The following is a 23,570-nucleotide window of genomic DNA, read 5'->3' as shown; positions in this document are numbered from 1 at the left end:
TTACATCTTTTGAAATTATAAAAAATCAGCTCTACTGTATTTTCTTTTGAGACGAGAAAAGAACTTTCCTAACTTACTCTCTTTGAATCTTGTAGACTATTCTCGCTTTATTAAAACATTCTTTGACAGCGTAAAAGGTTCATTGTTCCAGCAAGGTATGTGCCAGGGTAGACAGAGGAGTGGACCTGGTGGAGTTCTGTTTGAATTAGAGTCCTTGCTGAGAGGCTCCTAACACTAACTCTGCCCAAAGTTGAAAGGTACAGTTTCATTTTATAATTCAGACAATTTTTTTTATCAATACCTCAGACTCAGAGGTTCTGGGTAGATTAATATCACTGCCTATTTTGAAGCTCTTTCATAGAGCTAACTTACTATTTTTCTTGAAAATATGTTGCATGGCAATAAAAGGCAATGTGGGAATGTGGGAAAGCTCTTCTGTATTATTTGGAAAGCTCCCTGATATGAAAGCTAAAACTACAAATTAGTGAAACTCTGATAAGACTCCCAATTTAATTATGTTTGAAGGCATTTTCCAACATCTCCACAAAGCAAGAAAGGATTTGTGTAGAAAAGTGAGGGGTTTTTTTCCAAATTCTAGTTTTCTTAAGAAAATACAGTAGCAGATTATATATTTTCTTTCATGTAAACATAGATTGACAAAACCTTTACAAGAGACTTCCCACACACCTCATCTGCAGGGGTTCCCCACCCCTTACTGCCAGGAGTGGGTCCAGGGATGAGGAAATCACCTGGATGGTGGAATCTCAACAAGATCCTGCTTTGTGTGAGCAGCACCCACCCACCCACCCCTCACATGCCCCAGCTCCTCCAGTGCCTCAGACCGGAGCTGAATCCCACCAGGAACTAGAGCATAGTGCCAGTGCCACCACGGTTGTGGGTCCAATCCCCACGCAGGCCATTTACTTAAGAGTTGGACTTAATGATCCTTGTGGGTCCCTTCCAACTCAGAACATCCTGTGAATTCTTCCACGTGGAAGTAGATACAGATAGATGATAAATACCTGTTCTGTATTTTTCTTTTACTCTGCTCTCTGAAATAAGTGAATTTAGGTCCTGTCAGCAATAACATGAATAACTTCAACTATAATGTATGTACATCTTAAAATTCCCATTGGCCTCCTGTGAATTCACAGATTCATGTATTTCAGTAGGAAATAAATAGTGCTATTCCAGGAAAGAAGCTGTAGAAATAAAGCATATCTGGAAGAATAAAAAAACCAAATATGGTGTCATTCTTCTTGTGGACATTATTTATTTGTTCATATTATCCGGCTATTAAATAAATTCAAACTTCTGTTACACACTTACTCCCAAGTTGTTGTTTTTTTTTTCCCCTCTGGGGAATTCAGCTATGAAATCCATAACTTTCTTTTGTCACCTGAAGTTCTTAGGAAGTTGTGCATCTGCCCACCAAAATGTGTAGCTTTCTACCAACCAAAAAAGGAAGATATATTTATTTTTTTCTTTGTATGCTCTCAGATCAAGTAGTCCTTTCTCCTTTCCATAACAGTGCATAGTGTAGCAACATTACAACCTTTTCTTTCTTTCTTTCTTGTAAATCAGACCAAAGGGAAGAGCACTTTCACTTCCTTTATAGGATGGAATGTGGTGTCACAGGGATTCCTCCTTGGTGAGTAAATCCTGATTTTCTTTTTCCTTCTGTGCTCTCAGCCAAATTCACACACCTACAGGTAATCAGTAAAAAGGCTTGTTACAAATGAGTGGTATAGCTAAATTAACCAACATACCTCAAAGGAGAAACCAACACTTAGTTTTAATAACAAACACATTTAATTGATTCGGTGCTATATGTGGTAGGTGTATTTTCTTATGTAACTTCACATCATTGTGGAAATAAGTTATCTTAGATTTAAAGCATTTTTCACACAGAGTGCCTATAGAGACCAATTTGGCCAACTTTAAAAAAAGGTGTCTTGGAAAAACTATAGCCCCTGCTGTACTTCAGTTTATAGTGCCTTAAGCTTTTTGAGGTGTCTTCTATGTACTGCTTCGCTCAGCTTCATAGTTATATTTTTTTGTGTACTTAAAGCAGGTTTTTTTGTAATGCTTAACCTCAATCTTAGGGAGTTCAGAAAGTTCCTTGCTAGGTGTCTTAGTATTAGACTTACAGATAATTCTATGCATAATAAAATACAGCACTCTAGCATATGTTAACTATCTTCAGTTATATTTCATTCTGTTATTTAAAAAATAAAAGTTTAATGAAAGCTTATTGTAGTTGTCACTTATTTGAAAACTCGTTTTGTTTTGTTTTGTTTTGTTTTTTTGAGACAGCTCTCATCGGGGCCTAACAGCAAGGTTGGTTTTGTTTCATTCTTAGCATGGTCTCGTGCTGTATTGTGTGCATGTAGAGGCTTTTGTTCGAGAAATGCAATGCCACCTAATCTTGGCAAGCTTGGCTCTCAGTTTCTTAGAATTCCACATTTGGGACGTATTTTTCTTATCAGTCTGTATAATCACAATTTTACATCAGTGAAGTCCTGCATAATGTATGGTGTACCACTTCTTAAAATCTCAAACTGAAAATTAGATTACCTCAAAATAGCTTCTTTTCCTGAAGCTAAACTTGAGCATTGTTGTAGGAAAATATTTCCAATAGATCACACAGTCCATTAAAAAAAATTTTAGTGTGTACTTATGTGGGCAAGTATATCCTTCAGACAGCCTCACTTGGATTTTATTTTCCCTTATATCTTTACTTATGCGAACAGGAAAATATACCCTTATGTGTTAATGTAATATTTTTTGTTAGTGCTTCATGTAAAATTAGAAATTTATGACACCACAGTTCTTTTGTGAAGGATATATTGAAGAATTGAGAGTTAGGTAAAAACTACACATAAAGACACCATTGTTCAGTTTCCGTGCAAGTATCTTTGATGTAAAATGGAGAAAGAAGAGACACCTAAGCAAAACTTTAACTAGACCACCATATCAATAACTGAAATATATTATTATAAACCTAAATGGTTATCTTTTTGAAAATGTTAGCATTGATAATGCATAATAGCATAATACAGTTAGAGGTTTGCTGTAAATACGTGATTTAACTGGTAACATGTTAAAAGACTTCTTCAGTGCATTATTAGCTGAACAATAAACCCAAATAAAAAGGATTTTTTAAGTGTCAGTGTTTATAGAAATATTACTCTTACAAAAGCTTTGAAATATATATATGTGTATGTAATTAAGATGAAAAAATCTATCTAAAACATTTTCACAGTGACAGTGTATTCATATCTTTATATTACTGTGTATATTACATCAGTATTGGAAATTTTGTATGTGTTGACTTCATAGGAGTAATTGTTTAGAGTAGTCTGAATTATTTGGATGAGACTAAATAGTCTAAACTAAAGGAACCAATTAAAATGCAGTGAATTGTATCAACAAATGAAAAAAATCTTGAATTCTTGTTGATTAAAAAAAAAACTAACACAGCAATCAAAGCCCAAACAACTCTAAAATATGATTGGAAAACCATATGTAATCAAACTAGTGAAGAATTGAAGAGCACCAGGAAGCCTGTAAGAAAAAAATAAAGAAATCATATGATATCATGTGACAGTCTGTGTAGTTAAGTTTAAAATAATATATTCAGAGTGCATATGGGTTGGATGCCAAAGTAATTAAGTACACAGCCAAGTGTACTTGTCTGCAGATTACACAATGTAGTGAAAGCATTGTTCATTTTGTAGTGTCAGTTGCTGAAAAGCATACCAGAAACAGCCAAAGTGAGATGTTTTTTATATATCAAGAATAAATTTCTCTTTGTTCAGGGTGCACTTCATGTTGCAAATGGTTAACTGCTTCAATAAGTCTTATGGAAATACCTGACACACCGATATTGGTTTTCTTGGAAATCACTTGCTTAAGCAATCTTGTCCATTAGCTACTTTAATTTTGAATATATTAAAGACAAATATTGGTAAACTGTGATTTATTTTTAATAACACTCTGCGTGATGCTGAGTAACTTCAGTTGTACAGCTGTTGGAATAAAAATTACTTTGGTGGGGTAGATTCCAATGCTTTTAAAGCTTTGAGTTTCTTTGGTTCTTTAATTTATTAAAGAGAAAGTACTGTGAAATGCATCGTGCTGTTCAGTAGCAAACATTAAGGATCAGTAGTGTGACCACCTGTGTAGTCATAGCCCCGTGGATGATGGAACCTAATGCTTTTCAGCCAGTAGATGGAGACAGAAGTCTAACTACTGTGTGAAATGTGTATCGTGACAGTTTGACTATGATGTTAAATAGAAATACCTTGAAAATCACAGAATACTAGTTCAGCTAGTTCCTTAAGCTTTCACTTGACTTTGCTTAAGATGAGCACTGGTTTTCAAATTAGATTTTTCTTCATTGGGTAGGTGTTTTATGTAGATTGTGATAAAAGTTTTACTTGATTTTGTAATAGAAAGGATTTTTTACAAGTGCCACTAGTCATCTTGGAAAAAAAAAATTGTTGTTTTTCCTAAAACGTATCCAAATTTGTGGGTAGCCAGTATATTTGGTAACACTCTATTTAAATTTATTTTATAGAATATCAGTGTAATTATTCTATTTGTGAGGCAATTTGCTTGGTTTTAGCTTTCTGAAGGGAGGGGACATACACAGGTCCAATGGTTTTCTAAACAGAGGAAAGACTTGGATTTACACTTTCTAAATTTGTCTCGTGGTTGACAAACCATAAATTAGAAATTTTGAGCATGAGTATTAACCCTTAATTTTTATTGTGTTGTAAAAAGTTGGGTTTTTTCCTGTAACACTGATTTGCTCAGTTCCTGGTTGATGTTAGTCAGTGCATTGTGGAAATTTTGCCATAGTTTGACTTTCAGGTGCTTTAAATACTGCAGGATAAGCATTGAGCATGGCATGCTTCTGCTTTTTTAACAACTGACTAGGCTGAAGCACAAGCATGCTGAGGTGGAATAGGGAGGTATAGTACTATGTCTTGCACTTCACTTTATGTTAAAATAAATAATAAGCTTGTATATCCCCTTAAGTATGGATTTCTGTGTTTATGTTATTTTGGGAAGTAAGGCTTTGTTTCAGTGGGGATTTTCTGTCAATTAGTAGTTGTAATGATAAATATCCCAAAGGCTGAGGAGTTTGAACATCTTGTTAAGTACATGCTGTAGAATGGTGAAGTCTCTGTGTGTTTTTTTTTTTCTGTATTGTTGTAATTTGCTGGTTACCATTACAGTTTGAGAGAGTTTATCTGTAAAGGAATGCTTGGATTTTCACCAAATTCATGCAGATTGAAGGATCATTTCATGTTTAAACATTTTGGTGTATTCAGTGCTAGTAACAGTAAAGCAATATTTTGATAGTAAAGCAAGATTTTACTTAGTGGATGATAGAAAGAATGGATAAGTCTTACTCTTTAGTATTAAGGTACTTGGCTGTTTGAAGAAGTTTTAAAATTTGATTTCTTGATAGTCTAGCCTATAAAGCTAATGTGGGAACTTGAGACTTAACATAATGAAACCACTTGTACAGTTCTGTAAAGAGCATCTTAGAGAGCATGACTTAAAGCAAAAATATTTGAAGTAGTAATGGAATAGTCATAGCATCATTAAATTGTTTCGGTTGGAAGGGACCTTAAAGATCACCAGTTCCAGCCCCGTGCCTTAGGCAGAGACACGTTCCACTAAACCAGGTTGCTCAAATATTGGCAGAAAATAATTAGGTGAAAAGATATAAGTCATTTATCATGATAAGGTGCATTTGAAGGACAGTCCAGATGCTCTGGATCCTTTTTATTTACTAGTTTGAGGTGTGAAAATTGCAAGGTAAATTATATTCAGATAAATTTTGAAACCATGTAACATTATTTCTGGAATCTGGTAAGATATTAGGGGAACTACATCTGGGACAAAGGCTGTCATGATACTGTCTTTCGAGAGCAGAGTTCAATAAAGCGAGGCAAGTGTTAATATTTAACTCAGTTGTGTAGCATCACTATGCCTGGGATAGCTTTGAAGGAAAAAACTGTTTTCTACAGAAAAGTTCTACTGCCCACTGCTTTGTTACGTTGCTGCCAGAATGATTGAAGTATCATTGTAGGACTCTTTAATTATTGTTCTCATTTTGTCATTCATGAGAAAAAAAGACCCACATGTAATTTTCCTGTGAAATCTTCCTGTCTGTATTCTGTCATATTTCATGCACAGCTGTAAAAATGTGAAGTTTTGGAAGTGAGCTAAGCTGTTTCAGTGTCTCATATTCCATTCAATGGTTTCTAAAGTTGTACATTATCACATCAGCTCAGTAATATCTAATTCTTAAAGCTTGGGTCCCTACTTTCAAGTGAGGTATTGAAATTACCAGTACTATTCTATGTTTTTCTTATTTGTTTTTTAGCTTTTTTTAGTTGTCATAGCTTGGCCAATGTGAGCTTTTAATTTTGTTTCTTTGAGATTCTGTGGTACTCGTAATGTTCATGACTACAGCAGTATGAGTTTGGATATGATATTAATCACGAGGGCTGATTAGTCAGCACTTAAGATGTTCTGAAAGTACTTTTCCGTGTCAGCACTGAGTGGTTACTGGAGACAATAAGTAAAAACACATCTTGAGAAAAATGAATGCAGAATGCTGGGATGCTATGACAGGCATGAAATCGCATCAGCCTGTGTGTGCTTATATGTATTAAACAGCTTAATGCAAAGGATAGGAATGATTTGTGACAAATACAGATTGAACCGTGTGCCTCATTGTGTACTAAAACTGCAGTGGTCAGATCTCACTGAACTCTGATTACATCATTTCATTACTGCAGGCTTTGCAGTTCTGTGTATTCACCAAAAGGTGACAAAATCATGAGACTATCCATTTACTTGATTTCCTTTTCTTTGTAGGAAATAATTGTCCCTTTTCTATATTATATGCAGAACCACACCTCAAAATCCTTTTTAAAATGTTATTAACCAGAGCAGAATATGATTCTGCTACAATAAAAATGCTTCTATGGATTTATGGAGGAGACATGTTTAATCTCTCAATTGGAAACATGGAAGCATTAGTGGTACACTGTAGATTACTTGTTTAGTCAATATGAAAGGGTCTTTTCTAGTGTACAATGAAAAAACACTGGAATCTATTTTAAATGTAGGATCTTCTTACTTTCTAGAAAGCAGTGTTTTGTAGTTAATTTTGCTGTAATCCCTTGTACTGAGTAGAGGATTGAGATGCTGGCAGCACTTCTATCATCAAACTGAGGAAATTGAAACTGTGAAGATATTGTTGTGACTAAGATGTTGTGGTTTAGTCCCAAGTGGCAACTAAGTACCATGCAGCCACTCACTCCTTTTCATCTTCCACCCGTGGGGAAGGGAATTGGAAAGTTATGGTAAAGCTCATGGGTTGAGATAAGAACAATTTAATAATTGAAACAAAATATGCTAATAATAATACTAAATATGATAATAGTAATGAAAAGGAGAAGGAGAGAATCTAACAGAATCCTAAGAGAAACAAGTGACAGAGCTGTCCACCAGCCAATGCCTGGTACCCAACCAGTCCTTGAACAATGATAGACCCCATTCTGGGTTACTCTCCCAGTTTATATACCAGGTGTGATGCTCTGTGGTGTGGAATATCCCTTTGACCAGTTTGGGACATGCTGTCCTCGCTACACTCCATGCCAGCCTTCTATGCAGCTCCTCACTAGGTGACACTGAAAAATCCTTTGCTCAGGGTACTTTTTAGCAACAACCAAAACTGTGTTTGGTTGATTCAGTGTGTTATTAGCATTCTTACACTAAATCCAAAAAAAACAGCTACTAAATATAAAAGGCACTCTGTCCCAGCCCAAACCAGGACACTTGTTCTGAAGTTGTCAGAGCATTTCTGTTTTTTCTGCTTCTCGTGTGAATGAGAAGCACAAAAAGTTACGCAGAACTTTTAATAGAACATTGATAGATTGTATTTTTAATTAAAATTACAGAAAAATATTGTTTATTGCATTTTTTCCATAGATATACAGACTGCTGAGAAACTAAACTAAGTCAACTGAGATGTAGGACAAGAGGACTTCAGGTTGTGCCAGGGGAGGTTTAGATTGGATATTAGGAAAAATTTCTTCACCAAAATGATTGTAAAGCAATGGAACAGGCTGCTGCTCAGGGGAGTGGTGGAATCACCATCCCAGGAGATACTTAAAAGATGCGTAGAGTATGGTTTAATGATGGACTTGGCAGTGATAAGTTAACAGGTGGACTCAATTATCTGAAAGGTCTTTTCCAACCTAAATTATTCTGAAATTCTCTAAAAACATTATTTGAATGGGATCTGTTCTACAAAAGTTTAATTCCTGTAAAGCACAGCAATCAAGAATAGTTGATCTGACTCTTTAGGGTAGCTTTTAAATTGAATTTCAGTGATAATGAAGTTTCTTCTGTACACAGCACATTTTCAAATTCTTTTATAAGATGCAAGTTTGTATACAGCTTCATACAAAGTTAGTCTCCTGAGACAGTTTTCAGAGTTGAGACCACCTTTAGAAGAGCAGCTGTGCTCCTGGTTTTATGTAGTCTCTTCTCAGAATTTGTAATGCCCTGTTATGGTTTATGTATGTATTTATATTGGCTTCTCCTGAGCTGATTTTGCTTGAGTGTAGTCAGATGAACACAAGCAGAAGAGTGATAGAGTTATCATGACAGAACATCTGCAGCTTGTGACTGGTGGTTGAGCATCTTTGATGCTACTTGTAAGCCAGAAAACCTTTGACGTGATATTCTCAGTCTGTAATGACTTGTGCCCATCAAAGCATTTTCCTTTGACAATCTTTCTGGACTGCTTCAAAAGCTTCATAGACAGATTCTACTCATTAGTGCATTTCAGTAAGAGACCATTCTAGTGTTAAAAGTGGTACCTTAAACTTTTAAGAGAATGTGAATGAGATTTTAAAGTGGGTGTCTCTTGTTCATCAGGTTTTCTCTACCAGGTACTCACTATTTCTTTAATGATGAGGTAGTTGTTGGCTGGAAGAATGAAAATGCTGCTATTCTGAGTAGTAAATTCTGATTCTCTTTTACATGTGCTAAGGCCTGGTTTTACTGTTCTGGCATAATAGTACCTTTATGACTGTATCCCAACTGAATTTCAGAGTTTAAGTGTTGGCTGGGAAACTTGTACAGAAATGACTGAATACACTTCCAAAGTGGAAGTAGATTGGAGAAAAAGGAATATGCTGTTACTCAGCATATGAACAGTAATCGTAATCTTGGGCTTGTTCAAGTCTTGTAAATATTTCAATATATACTATTATATTTTAATAGCTGTAATAATTTAAGTCAGATGTAATTAAATAAGGCAGTAAATTTTCAAAGTGTGATTTTACAGGTTGGGATGGGTGCATTTTTTGTGTGTCATGCAAAAACAGTCATAGGCTTTTTAAGCAGTGGGCAAAAGGTACACATTCGGTTTTCTTTAAGTTTTTCAATTGGTATTTGCAGTTAAAAGTCAGTTTGTGGGCTGAAAAAAGGAAGAAAATTCACTGAGGCATTTTGTCAAGGACTTAGGCTGAAATAAGATACGGTGTGAAGATTGTTTGTTACTGGAGGACTTCTGAAAGCAAGAAAATGTCTCTTAGGGAGAGAAAGCCCATTTCTGGTATGCTGGACCAGGTTGAATTCTTTTATTTAGAATGTAATTGTTTTTAATAGAGCTTATGCAGTAAAAACTATATAATTAAAGGACTAGTTGCTCTCTGTTCAAAGTGTAATACTGTAAATCTGAGAGTTCTGGAAACTTTCTTGCTCATAACTTCCAGCAAGAGCACAACCTAGTAGCCCTTTGTGGAGTGTCATTTTGTGGTTCCAGGAGTGATATAAAGTGTGAATGTTGTTTTCAGGACGATTTTCTTTTGAATGAAAGAAAACAAAGAAACCCAAATGATAACACACCAGGTGTGATTTAAATAGAATGAGTGAGGTAGCAGGGATTTTAGATTTCTCTGCAGGGTCTGTAGAACTACTCCAGAGATCATAAGTAACTGTTTGGGTGTTTTTTTACAAATGGGCTACATTTTTACAAGATAACTCTTAATTTTTTTTCTAAATATGTTACCAGTTCATGGGAACATTGCCTAATCACTAGATGAGCTACTGATTTAAGAATACAGAAGCTGAAAATTCATTACTTGAATTCTGCTAATCGCTTGCAACTCATTGAAACATTAATGTAAAAGCATTTAAATGTATTTAGAAAATTAAATTTATTTAATAGAAATTATTTCCTCCTTTTTTATATTTAATTCTCAACCTTTTGATGTAATTTAAAGGCTTTTTAACTGCTTTGCATCTTATTAATACTAAACTAAATAAATGGGTAGGTGAATATGGCCTTGCAATTTCACTACGCTTATGTATACTGTTGTGGCAATTGAGATAAAGCTATTTTTTTCCTGTAGTTTTACTAGGAAGAAATTGTGTAATGATTCCTTTAGTCTCCTGGGTTACTCATGGAAAACTTCTGCATTTGGTTTACAATCAACCTCCAGCTCTGATGTCAAATTGTTTGCATTTACTGCTGCAGAGCTTAGACCTAAATGAAGATACAGAATTTACAACCTGTTCCTCAGCATCTGGTTCATTATACTGAAATTGAAGATGACTGCTTCGTATCTTTTTGATCATGGTGAATACAATTTCTGTACCTGAGGAAGTCAAAATCATAGAATTGTGTGGAAGTGGGAAGGTAAAATAGAAACCAAGGGCATGCATACAGAAGGTTATTAAAAAGTGGGAACTCTCAACAAATACAGTGTTTTAATTACAGGAATGTGGCTAATAAGAGACTGTGATCCTATTCGTGAGTGTGATCTATAAATGTGTGTCATAGTCATGGTGTTGGAGTTAGGGGCAGGGGAGGAGGCATAATAAACTACATTAAAATATATCCATGGTGAACAGGTTCTGTAAATTCATATTCATTTAGTAACATCTATATTTTGTGGGTATATGACATTTAGTGGAACTTTTTGCCCTTTGTGTTTCAGTGACAGACGTTTGCTACAACCTGCTCAGGTATGTGACATGCTCAAAGGAGTTATACTGGTCATCTGCTACTTCATGATGCACTATGTTGACTACTCTATGATGTATCATCTGATAAGGGGACAGTCTGTCATAAAGCTCTACATCATCTATAACATGCTTGAGGTAAGAATGTTGACATCAGAATATGAAGCATACTTTTGTCAGGCTATCTAAAATACTTCGTGTTCCAGTATTTACTTAGAATGTGGCACATCTGGTATTCTTACAAATCTGCTCATACCTAAGATAATAAGCACAGATGCACTGAGACAAGTTTGTGAATAATAAGGTTTTAGATACTATTTCATAATGCCTAATTTGTGGAGCTTATTTTAATCAATTTCATAGCAAGAAACTTGAGAAATGGAAGTAAGAGAAGTGTCTTATGAAATTCCAGGAAATGAATGAGATTTTGAACTTGCCAAGAAAAGTATAAAGCGTTGATTTGAAATAATGGCAAGATCCTGAGAGAGAGCAGAGAATGAGGATAATAGAAAATATGGAATTAGGGTTTTAATTCATCATTATGGAGATAATAGCTTTCATTGTATGCAAGGACACATGTTAAAGCTTTACCTCAGTCCTGGCTAGCAGAAACAAACCTTTGAGGTGAATGAATGAATGTAGAAAAAGAAATTCTGTTTTGGGAGGTAAGATAAATTCTGTTAAGAAAAACAATTTATCTTTTGCTATTAATGTAAAGTATAAGATTTTTAATTGTACTTCTATGATCAATGTTTCACAAAGTAAATAATGTTTTCATGGGCACAATCTTATCTCTGTCCTGCAAATATAGACATAGTAGGAATACAGCCTCTTAGAATCAATCAGAGCTTTGTACACAAAAGTTACTCTGCTAGGGTTCTGGGATTTCTGAATGATATATTAATCCTTATTTGAACATCTGTTGTACGTTTGTTTGAAGACTGCTGAAACAGGGTTACATTCTCCAAAATCTGAATATTTTGTCTGAAGGCATTTGTTCTTTCCTAAGGAAATATGAAGATATTGCATAAGGAACACACTTTGTTATACTAAGCAAAATAAAATACTATACAAGCCACCCCAGTTATTTATTCACAAGGGTCTTGTTGCTTTTGATTTTACATTTGCTGGAAAATATGTACAAGTATTAAATTGGCACTGAGTTACTATCTAGATTTTAGTTGTGTGGGGAAATACTTGTCCATATATAGTTCCATAATTGATGAGAGATTATCACTTAGTAAATAAATCTATGTGCTTAAAATACTGTTTTCTCTTTATTTCAAGACTACTTCAAATCACATATTGCTGTACTTTTTCAGCTTTATGTGCTTACCATGTAATTTGAATCAATACTGTAATGTTTGCTGTGAATTGAAAGCTGTGTGCCATTCTGTTTGGAATGAGGAATTTAATTACTTTGCTGTGTTTGGCAGAACCAAAATTGTGTGTTTTAACTAAGAAAAGTGCTGCATGAGTTTTTTTCTTTTAGGAAAGGGGGAAGTTTGTTACTACTCATGGTTATTAGAAAAATTACATTAGACTTTGAATTTGGAAGCAGTACTTAATTTCCATGGTGTCTTATGAAACCCAGCATGCCAAGCAGAGTGTGTGTTTTTAAGGGGCTTTTTTACCATGACAGGTTGCAGCAATATTGGCAGAAAATGTTCATGGTATCCCACTGAAAGACTTGGTTGATAGTCAGCTTTCAACAGTTTGAATACTGGCTTGCTTAGACTACTTTGGCTATTTTTATTAAAAGTCTTTGCTAGTGATGCAAGCAATTCTTTTTAAAGAATTCTTAATATGCTCTTTTTTAAGCAATGTGCTTTACATACTGTCCCAAGTTTTTAAAATAAGGAAGATCTTTTTAGTCTAGTAAATCACCGAACAACAGAGATGTTTACAATGTCCTAATGTTTTCGGCTGTTGGCAAGTCCAGGGAGTATTGTCCTGGACAGATATGAGGAATGCAAAATCTTCAAATTATGTGCTGAATGCTCCCAACTGACAGGCTAAGGGGAGCATTCAGCACATTTGGCTTAAATGACACTTTTCTTTTTTAGATTCAGACCCACCGGCTCCTGCTCCTTGTGAAGCCCCAGTGTGCGTTACGCTGGTGACAGCACTCACCATGGAATTCTGCTGGAGCCTGGAGCCGGCATGTAGGGTTTAGGTAAGTCATATTTGGAAAAGCAAGCAACAATATTGTGTGCTGGGTTTTAATATTTTCTATCCTTTCAGCAAAGAACCAAGGACTGCTTAAATAGAAAGGAAAGCAAAGCCACCATTTTATCTATTAAAACCCTCACAATATTGTGGACAAAAACTTACCAAACTCTTAAGTTTCTGCAGCTGGTGTTACTACACCAGGTGTAATTACTCAATGGGTCATCACAATGAGCAGGAACCAAATAATGCAGACGATCTCAATTTACAAAATCTAAAAGCCGAAAACAATGCCACTGTAAATATCTCTCAAACTGATGGGGTTGGCAGCTTCAGATTTATGATAATTCATCAGCTCATGGCCTTGTTCATTTCATTTCATTTCATAGGTGATTCTTAGAGTGCAGCACATTGTACATTTACTTGAGGCATCCTGTAAAATTTTCGTTTAGTTCAATTTTCATATTTTAGGAAACTTCTTTCAGTAATAGTGTCAGAACTACAACTTTCCTCACTTCAGTGTCTTTATCTCAAGAACTATTTAATTTAAAAAGTCAGGAAATTATCTGAAGTCTAGGTTTGTGTTGTCCCAAGAACTTCCTATTTAGTAGGATCAGTATTTGCAGGGACATTGTGCACCTGCTTATGTCCTGCTACATGTTGATTTAACATGTCCAAAAATGTTATTTTAAAGAAAGACACTAAGAGAAAATATTATTTGTCTGTCTTAAGTAGAGATAATCAGTTTTTAATCTTTAACTGTTTCCATTTGGTTCAATTAGAAAGCAATGAGAGATAGCTTTTTTTCTTAGCCAGACATGTGCCAAGTTTAATTTTTGAAGTTCTGGTTTTGTTGTCCTGTGCAGCTTGGTTTTAAAATTATTGAACTGCAGTGTATAGGCAGAAAAAAAATTTTCTTCCATGTAATGATTTTCAGTTTTATATGTTTGCTGCTGATGAAATGTTGGGAACTGGTGGAACTCCCCATGACCTTTCATGCTGTGGTATTAAATTACAAGTTCAAAATGCTGTCCATATGCTTTCTATCTTTGGAATTACTGCTAGAGGGTTTTTTTCCTATTTGTGTGTATATTCTTTGGATTATACTCCAGGTACTTGTTGTTTTTTCAACATATTTTCCCTTTCTGACAGACTTTCAAGTCTTCTTGATTGCTTATTTTTTTGTTATAGTACTTTTAATTTTGAATTCTGCTTTATGTAGACATTTGCATTAAGTATATCCTTCAGTATATAGAAAGCAGTAGAGCCAAGTCTAATTTCAGGCTTTTTGTACCTGTAAGCTAATGTTCCCTGTCATCTGAAATTCACTTTTTATTGTTGGGGTTTTTTTTCCATTAAACCCAGAGAGATGGAGAAAAACATTTTAAATTATATGATACAACACAAATACTGATTTATCAAAGGCTGAGGTTTGAACTGTATTTTAGTATCTTTCAAGAAAGCATCTAAGATAGCAATATATTATTTATTCCAAATACTGTTGCAGATAATAAGTTTGAAAGGAAAAATAAACTGCTTAATATACAGAAGGAAGGGTACTGCTGTGAAATCCAGAGATAAAATGAAATAAGTAAGAGATCAAAAGTGATATATATGTGAAACCTTTCTTAGCTTGAGCTGTACTTTTAGTTTGAAATATTCTTGAACTGGGCATACTGAAGTGCTGGAGAGAAAGGTAGGCAGTAAAAGGCAGTAAAGTTGTTCTTGTTTAGGTGGCTGATCGTCTGATTTCTTCATTTGGACAAGATATTTTGGATGCTCTTTATTGGACAGCTACAGAACCTAAGGAAAGAAAAAGAGCTCACATAGGTGTGATTCCTCACTTCTTCATGGCAGTGCTATATGTCTGTATCCTTTTTCTTTGATAATTTTCTTTGATATTAATACTTGATAAATTTTTTGAAAAAATTTTGAAAAAGTTAAATTGCAGTGTAATTGCTCTGATTTATTTTATTTTAATATATTTGAAAAATTGGTAGTATTCCTAAATCAGTCTTCCTTTACTTGAAAAGTAAGATCGCCAGTACCACCTGCTTAAAAAAAAATAATCTCTTCATGATAGTGTACCTATAATAAAATAAGAAACTATAATTGGATAGTTCATTAAAATTTTTATTTCTGATTTGATTTTGAGTATTTTGGATCACAGGGCCTTAAACACAGTGGGGCTTTGTTATTTAGCAGAATGTTAAATGCAGCTAGCTTGAATATATTATCTTGCAGTGAAGTGATAAACTCATGCATATACAGAATGCAAATGTTCTTAGTGTAAAATAATCTTACAATGAATTTATGAATCTAAAGAGATACTGCAGTCCAGTAGTTTTGGTAATGAATTTAGAATTCTTACCTACCATTTTTCCCTATTTTCTCTGAAATATTTAGGCTAATTCTGAATCTTTACCTGAGATTTTTTCTTCAGATGGTATTGATGTTTCTCACGACTAATGTCACTGGGTTCTTTTAGAACAAGAAAAATTAGCATCATTATTACATGCTACACAGCACTTTACATATATTACATACATTTAAGCATTGTCTTGCTGTAAGTCTGGTTTACAGGAATATGGAAACTTTCCTGTCAAACTTTGAAAGTAAAATAGGAAATACGTGGGTCACTGCTCTTCAGTAGTGTTGTGCAGAAAACCTATTTGAAATGTTCTTCCTTAACCCTGCTGTGCAGTCCTGCATGCTATTCTTATAATGGTTCAAGCAACAACCCTTAATGTGGCCTTCAACTCCCACAATAAATCACTGCTCACCATCATGATGTCCAATAATGTAAGTATGTAGCTTTATTATATAGCTATCTTGATTTGTTTCAGAATCCCATGTCTTTGTGTGTCATATGTCTTAAATATTAATATTTTAAAATAACATCTTTTTATAATATTACTTGTTTATATCAGTTTTTTTATGAGTAAAAACTAACTAACTGTTTCTAAAAATTGCAGTTCGTTGAAATAAAAGGAAGTGTTTTCAAGAAGTTTGAGAAGAACAATCTTTTTCAAATGTCAAATAGTGGTATGTATAGCAGTACTGATCAGGAGAAAATGTGGAGAGGCTATTTATTTATTTAATTCATTCGTGTATTTAATATAATTATTTAATATAATCAACGTATTTAATATTATTCTTACTATAACCATTTTACCTTGGTGAATTTGAGTGTTCTGACTTGCATTCCTCATCACCCTTTTTCCTGTTTGGTTCAGTAGCATGAAACTGAGATCCACTTCAAGAAACAGTCCTTTTATGGCAAGTTTTTATTTGAGGTGCTAAACCAACCTGCTGGCTTTGTGCTGAAATGCCCGTGCTTCCAAGTGATAAAGCCTACTGTTTTCAAAAAATTTATTTTATAGTGTGCTCTGTTGACACAGTGATCTCAGAATGCATGTTGTTGGGTGGCTGTGAGAGTGGATCTTGAAATACCTCCCCCCTAACCCTGAAACAAACAAAATCCCAAACAAAAAACCAATGCAACAAAGTAGGTGATATACGAGGGAAATACCAGAGATTACTCTAATTTGTGATATGCTCTCAAGATAACAGGTAGATGGTACTTAGGAAACATGCTTCTGGCACTTCTTAACTCTGTTGCTGCTTAGGATTAATTTTGGGAACTCGTACTCAGTGTGTCTCATGAGGAAAAGCTGTTCAGGTATCTTTTGATGGAGATTCTTCCTAATACTGATATCAGCCATTTGAAATATTTATTGAATTCTTGATTTCAAAGCCAGTAGGAATGATTACACTTTAAGGCTGTGCTAGAGCTTCTTTGCTTGTACTAGTTTTGTAGAATCTCAGAATGCCCTGTGCTGGAAGGAGCCTCAAAGATTTTCTCATTCCAACCCCCTGCCTTGGGAGGGTCACCTTCCACTAGACCAGCTTACACAAACCCCCATCCACCTTGGTCTTCAGCAGTCCAGGGAGGGGACATCCACAGCTTCTTTGGGCAACCTGTGCCAGTGCCTCACCATCACTCACAGTGAAGAATTTCTTCAGTATATCTGATTTGAATTTCCCCACTTTCATTTATACAGATGAGCAAAGAAATAGATAATATTCGTTTCATTCCAGCTCAAAGTTTTTAAACCAGACAACTCAAGTCTGCAATAGGTTAAAAAAATAAAATAGTTACTTATTTAAAAACAGATTATTCATATTTTTGTATCACATGTTAAATTTTTAATAGGCTTACATCAGGTTTTGTGTTCTGACTGTTGATATGGCCTCTGTCTAATTCATCTCCAAACTTCAATAGCACATGCAGATGTTTTGTAATTCTTTGAATGAAAGACTATTTATGTAAAACCTTAAATATATCACAGAGAATTATATAACGAAATTAACACTGAATTTTAAGCTACCATATAGATTCTCTTAAACCTCCCCAAAAAGATGTTCCCAGCTGTGTATATAATGTTTATTCTGTGATAATAGTATTATTTTTAGTTCCAAGATTTCATTACTTGCATTTCTAAAATCAGAGGTATTTAAATGTACAGTGAGAATGCTAAAAATGAAATTTACTTAACTATTGACAGAAAACCTAGATAAGGTTTATTATTAATGCAGGAAATAGTTATAGCTATGTATCTAGATCTCCTGCCTAAAGGTGAGGCCTCTTTCATGTTGAAATAAGCAATGGACTGATATTAGAAAATGCTATCAATTTCCTCTATAAAAAGAAAAGGATATCAATATTTTATTGCTGGACATTATTATTGAAGACACATAATAGCAAAACCAGGTCGTCCTTTATCTGTTGATGGAAGATGTATTGCCATTCATTAGACAGTGTGGGGATGGAAGCAGTGAGTACATACATAGAAGAGTGCACAAAACAAGCTAATTTATTACTTTCAAACATAACTTTTCCTGGAACACCTTTCAGTATGGTTATAAATAGCAGTGTTATTCTTCTCAGAGATAAATGACAGATTTTTAGTAGAGCTTTTCACCTCTTTTGAACTTGAACAAATTTACTGCATCACAGCTTCAGTAAGGGATGGAACAGTATTGTTTTAATTCATGTATTCTGATCACTTTAGTATCCTTTAAACATTTTATTTCATGCAGCTGAAATGATGGTGCATCTTTTGATGGTGTATGTTTATGACGGTGTTGGCATGCTATGCCAATATTTCATCCTACCCTGGAACTGAGGCTAGTCTGACCCTGTCAGCTGAGCTTCCAGTTAGCCCTTGGAGTGTCTTGTGTGTCCTAGAGCACACTGTGCTTAAACTGCATGCCTGGGCTGAACTAAACTTCTGAAAGGAAACACTAAATCCAGGCACTCCCGTATGTTTCCCACCTTTCTCTGCTTCTTTCAGTAGTTTTCTGAGGTCTTCCATCATCTGTAGGGTAATGATGGCAGCAGTAGCTGATGAAGCTTGGACATACTAAATGGATTCACCTTTTCTGGGGCTCAGTTCAAAATATTACTGTTATCAAACATATATTTTCAATTCAGTGTAGAGGTACTGATTAGTACATGGTAGGTAAATCATTTGAGGGGAATAATAGGAGTCTCACAGGGGCATCTGCAGAACTTCTCATGAGTAGGTGAAGCTGTCTTCTTATTTAACATGTTAATCAAAAGAAAAATATAACACAGCAGAAAAGATAAGCAATGTCCACATGAGTAGATACTGTGTTCAAGAGAAGTTACTACAACTAAAATTCAAAAGCAGGTTGTCTTGTGAATAAAAGCATGAAAACAAAAAAGAACTGTGCAAGCTGTACTTTCTATGAAATACCCTGTATCACATGTTGAAATAACTTGCAGAGCCCTGCCTGGCTCAAGCTTCTATGTAGTAAGACATCAGGATAGGAAGTGCCACCAAGCTACTGGTTTAGATCTGGAAATTGTGAAATCATTTTCACTTGGCATCATGCTCAGCACCAGTTGGTGGATAGCAAGCTGATGTGTGGCTGTAGTATTTTTCCCAGTATTTACATTTCTGAACTTAGTGGAGTCAGTGATCCTTCTCACATTTGTATGGCCATTTAAAATTCTGCTGTAACTGCTAATCCACTGAAACTTCAAGATTAAAATAACTGTGAATCATCTGCATAAAAATTAATTGAACAGGACATGAAATATACATAATATAATTAAATTACATATAATATATATATAATTATATTACATAAAATTACATATATATTATAATATATATACATATATATTAATAATTATAAAACTAAATGTGTTATCTTTTAGGGGCAGAGCAACAAAAACCTTGGGGCTTGTATAGCTGCTTGAGACTGCAGCTACAGAATATGGGACTTAAACTATGCTGTTCCCACAGCTTTGATTTGTCAGCTGCAGCAAAACTACTTTGGCATTGTCATCCTGACTTTTACAAGGAAATTTATGTACACCCAGGCAATCTAAATATTGTGGCCATTTGAAAGCACTTCTATACAGAAGACCTTTTATTTGTTGTATCAGGAAGAAATATTTCCCTAAATTTATATAGTATATTCTGGTTTTGAAACAGTTATCTGTAAACTAATTTTGTAGGGTCAGTATTAGAGAACAAGGAGACCAAATTATAAAGACAAGTTCTTTCGTCATTGTTGAAAGCCCAGCATGCTGCCTTCCTTTATGCTTTTAAATGTCTTTTTTTAATTTCAAGCTGTGCTCTAAATTAATTTTTTTTTTCACAAAAGTCAATTGTACCGCATACAAAGAAGTGCATTAGATGTAGTGCATTAGGTTATTTCCTTCAGCTTGTTATTAGGCCTGACTCTTCCTTGTTTTTTAAATCTCTTGTCTCAAAAATTTAACATATTTATTCTAAAATTTTAGGAACTTCAGTTTTCTTCTTCATAATTCTGTACTTTTTCTTCTCTGTTCTTCTTTGTTCTAAATTTATCAGTCTCTTATTCTGATCACAATACTGCATAGCCTTTATTTTTACATTTGGTCTTTGAAATTTAAACTTCTTTCTCATGTGGCTTTAGGGTTTTTTAATACCATTATTCTAATCAAGTTGCTAATTTTAAGGATGAGGGATCTGGGAGCAGGACTATGTCTGAGATTAGTATGTCCTTGATGATTCCTTGTTCAGTGGTTGGTGCTCTGGTCTAACAACTACCTTGTTAAGAGGTAGTTGGCACTACAGCTATTTAGGAGTTGCTGAGATGTAAACCAAAAGATCTTGTTTCTCTTCTTACATGCTACAGTTTATAACTAGCTTTTGATCTAAACATATAAACAGTGGGATTAACGTTTTTTTGTTTGTTTGTTTGTTTTGGGGTTTTTTTGGGGTTTTTTGGGTTTTTTTGGTTTTTTTCTTTCTGGTTTGGGATTCCTGCATAATGTATCAGGGAATCTGGAAGATAATAGCTACATGTTCTGGAGACTATTTACCCCACTTCAGGATCTCTGTTTCTGGGCTCTCACTGTGATGCAGCCAAGGACACATTTGGCTCTCTGGGCTGTGAGCACACGTTGCCAGCTCATGCCCAGCCTCTCATCCATCAGAATCCCCAAGTCCTTCTTAACAGGGCTGGTTTTGATCTGTTCATCCCCAGCCTGTGCTGATACCTGGGGTTGCCCCAGTGCAGGTGCAGCACCTTGCACTTGGTCGTCTTAAACCTCTTCTTGATACTCCCATAGGTCCACTTACTGAGTTTGTCCAGGTCCTTCTGGATGACATTTATGTCATTTATGAAGATACAAAATAACACTGGTCCCAGTATGGACCCCTGAGGGACAGCACCTGTCACTGATATATATCCAGATTTCATGCACAATATGTTATCAGCACTGTGCATTGTAGGTGCTGTCAAGAGACTGGTCAAGAGGATAAATATATCTGAATTAGTGCTGCATGTTAGGTGTTTAACACTTGGGCTCATAAACACTGAGAAAGTTAAGCTTCTTAATCATGTCCTTGTAGAAGTAGTGAAGACAATTTAAAATGTCTTTGGCCTGCCATTTTGGCTCTCATTTAACCCTGTCTTATAATGGCAAGAGTTATTGAAGGTATACTGTATCCTAACAGGAAAATAGTTATGTGGTATGCTTATCATACGTAAGTGGAATACATGCAAAACTGAGTTGAAATGGCTTATATCAATGTTACTAATCATTGTCACAATGGAGAATGAAATGAGATCACTTTTTCTTTCCACTTTACTCTTTGTTATGCTGAAGCAGAATAGAATGATTGCCTCTTGCTAGTACCTGTGCTGTCTGTTACTGATCACTAACACTGGTGGTTTGTACTGTTTTGCCAAATTCACAATTACAGTGATATACTTTGCCTTTGTTGTTCTTAAGAGCATGAGCAAGTGTGGACCCAGGGGTGTAACTTCACTTGTTCTGTAGTTCACCACATCATCCAAGAAGTGGCAATATATGGTACAGGAAAATCCTCTCACCAATTTTAAAAAACCAAATGTATATGTACATCATCAAATAAGTTCATAATAAATGAGGAAACATTACTGTACATATTTTGTATTCTGGAATTGATATTTAGGACTGATTACCAGTGGTTATTTTGGATATACTGAAGCCTTTTTTGTCCTTTTCCATGAGGGTGAGAAATGAAATGAATTTTCGATTTGTTTGAGTTTACTGTTGAAGCTGCTGTAAAGTGCCCTGCTTGCAACTCTGACAGTTGATGAGAGGGATGAGGATGAAGAGCAGCAGCCACAGTCATTCCTCTCCCTCCTAACAGCCTTGAACAGCTGTGGCAGCAAAGATAACAGATTAGAAGGGAGACCACTGAGAACAGGGAAAATAAGCAGAGCGGGAGAAAATAGGTATCAGCCTGTCACCCAGTCTCAGAAATTAGTGGAAGAAAATTTTTATTATTACAGCACTATAAGAGGAAATTTAAAGTCCAGAATGTCCCTTCTCAATTTAATCCTGTTGACTGGTGAGTTAACCTATACCAAGCAGGTAATAAATGTCTGGAGGATTAGCCTGAGAAATGCTTTAATGTTAGGCCTGAATTAAGGTCCTTGCTTCCCACTTGAGAATATCTCTCTGTACAGGCCTCCGAGGGACCTGAAAAACTGAAGATGAGATCTGTGTTTGTTATACTTTGCTGACCAATGAAGTGTCATTGCAATGTGGAAGTATGTGATGTGGGAAATAGAAGATAAAACTAGTTTGAAATTCAGTGCAAAAGTGAAAACTCAGTGGTTATTTCTAAGTCACTAACAGGCATGATAAAGCATGTAGCTCAATAAGTGCTTGACTGCATTTTCATCCATTTGTGACAGTGTCAAGTGGTATCTTGTAACCAGATTTTTCAGACAATACTGTGTTCTGGTCATTTGGGCAATATTTTGTGAATTCAGAAGCATAGAAGAATGTACTTCCCTTGTTGGGAGTATTATTGGCAGAAAATGAAGAAATTATGGTTAGGTTTTACCTGCTTTAAATTTATTGTACTAAAATATTTCCTTTTTCTCCTCCCCCAACTCCTTTATATATATGCCATTCATTTTATTTTGAAGGCTTGTACTTCCTCTGTCCCTTCCCCAGCCCATACTGACAAATGAACTTATATACCCCAAGATGTGCTTTTTTATATCGTGCATGAAAACACATTCTTCTTGATTTCTGTGTGCTTTTTCTCTCCTTCTCCTGGAGGATTTCTTCTTTTATTTTTGCTCCATTTTTCCAGACCTGTCTGTATTTCCAAACTTCTACTCTAAAATGAGGGATATTATTATACTGCAGTAACTGCAGCCACAGGCATTGCTGTTGGCCTGTAGTCAGAGTTGATGGAAACTCTTGGCACAAAGTCGATTTTTTTTTTTGTCCAGCTTAATCCTTGTGTGACCTTCTGAAAATTTCTGTTTCTTGTTTCCCAAAATCAGTAGGTAGTACCCCACACACCATTGGAGGTGCTTAAGAAAATGAACACTTTGGATTTGGAGGGCCCACAAAGAAATTATTTTTGTGGTTATTGACAGGTGTAACAAGTAGTAAGAGTGTCTTCACAGATTCTCTTAGTAGCTCTATCTTCTATAAAGACTTCTTTGGACTTCCTAAATTGCGATGACATCATGTTTTAGGTTTTACCCTGCTTTTCAATAATACAGTTTCAGGAAGGTTTTTTTTAATAAGCTAAAAAAATGTGATGCTTCCTGAAGCAAGGTCTGTGTGTGTCATCTCTGGAAACAGGATACCAAAGTAGAAAAAAAGACTGCCTTTTCTGGCAGGCAAGGCATAGGACTTTGTCCTGAATTAGATTGATCTTGTGGCACAGTGCTTATGATTTTGATAACTGTGCTGATACAGCCTGCTGTTCCCTTTTAAGAGGGCAGTGTGA

The 23,570-nt window shown here is 35.2% G+C and overlaps 1 protein-coding gene across 3 annotated transcripts in view; it reads left to right on the top strand.

The window, feature by feature from the left end:
• The window catches only part of TAPT1 (transmembrane anterior posterior transformation 1), a 49,679-nt gene that overhangs the window by 11,743 nt on the left and 14,366 nt on the right, over positions 1-23,570 (top strand). Inside the window, exons 2-7 of one of the 3 annotated variants that reach the window (XM_021554433.3) lie at positions 1,585-1,651; positions 2,317-2,340; positions 11,046-11,208; positions 14,973-15,108; positions 15,944-16,041; positions 16,215-16,284. In XM_021554433.3, coding sequence (XP_021410108.1) covers positions 1,585-1,651; positions 2,317-2,340; positions 11,046-11,208; positions 14,973-15,108; positions 15,944-16,041; positions 16,215-16,284 — 558 coding nt within the window. The remainder of the gene's footprint in view (positions 1-1,584; positions 1,652-2,316; positions 2,341-11,045; positions 11,209-14,972; positions 15,109-15,943; positions 16,042-16,214; positions 16,285-23,570) is intronic. The other 2 variants (XM_021554431.2, XM_021554432.2) reach the window with 2 other exon arrangements.

This window comes from Lonchura striata, chromosome 4 (genome assembly GCF_046129695.1).
Source record: "Lonchura striata isolate bLonStr1 chromosome 4, bLonStr1.mat, whole genome shotgun sequence".
NCBI classification, from domain to species: Eukaryota; Metazoa; Chordata; class Aves; order Passeriformes; family Estrildidae; genus Lonchura; species Lonchura striata.
The sequence above is the reverse complement of the archived record's forward strand: the minus strand, read 5'-3'. Positions and strand labels throughout refer to the sequence as shown.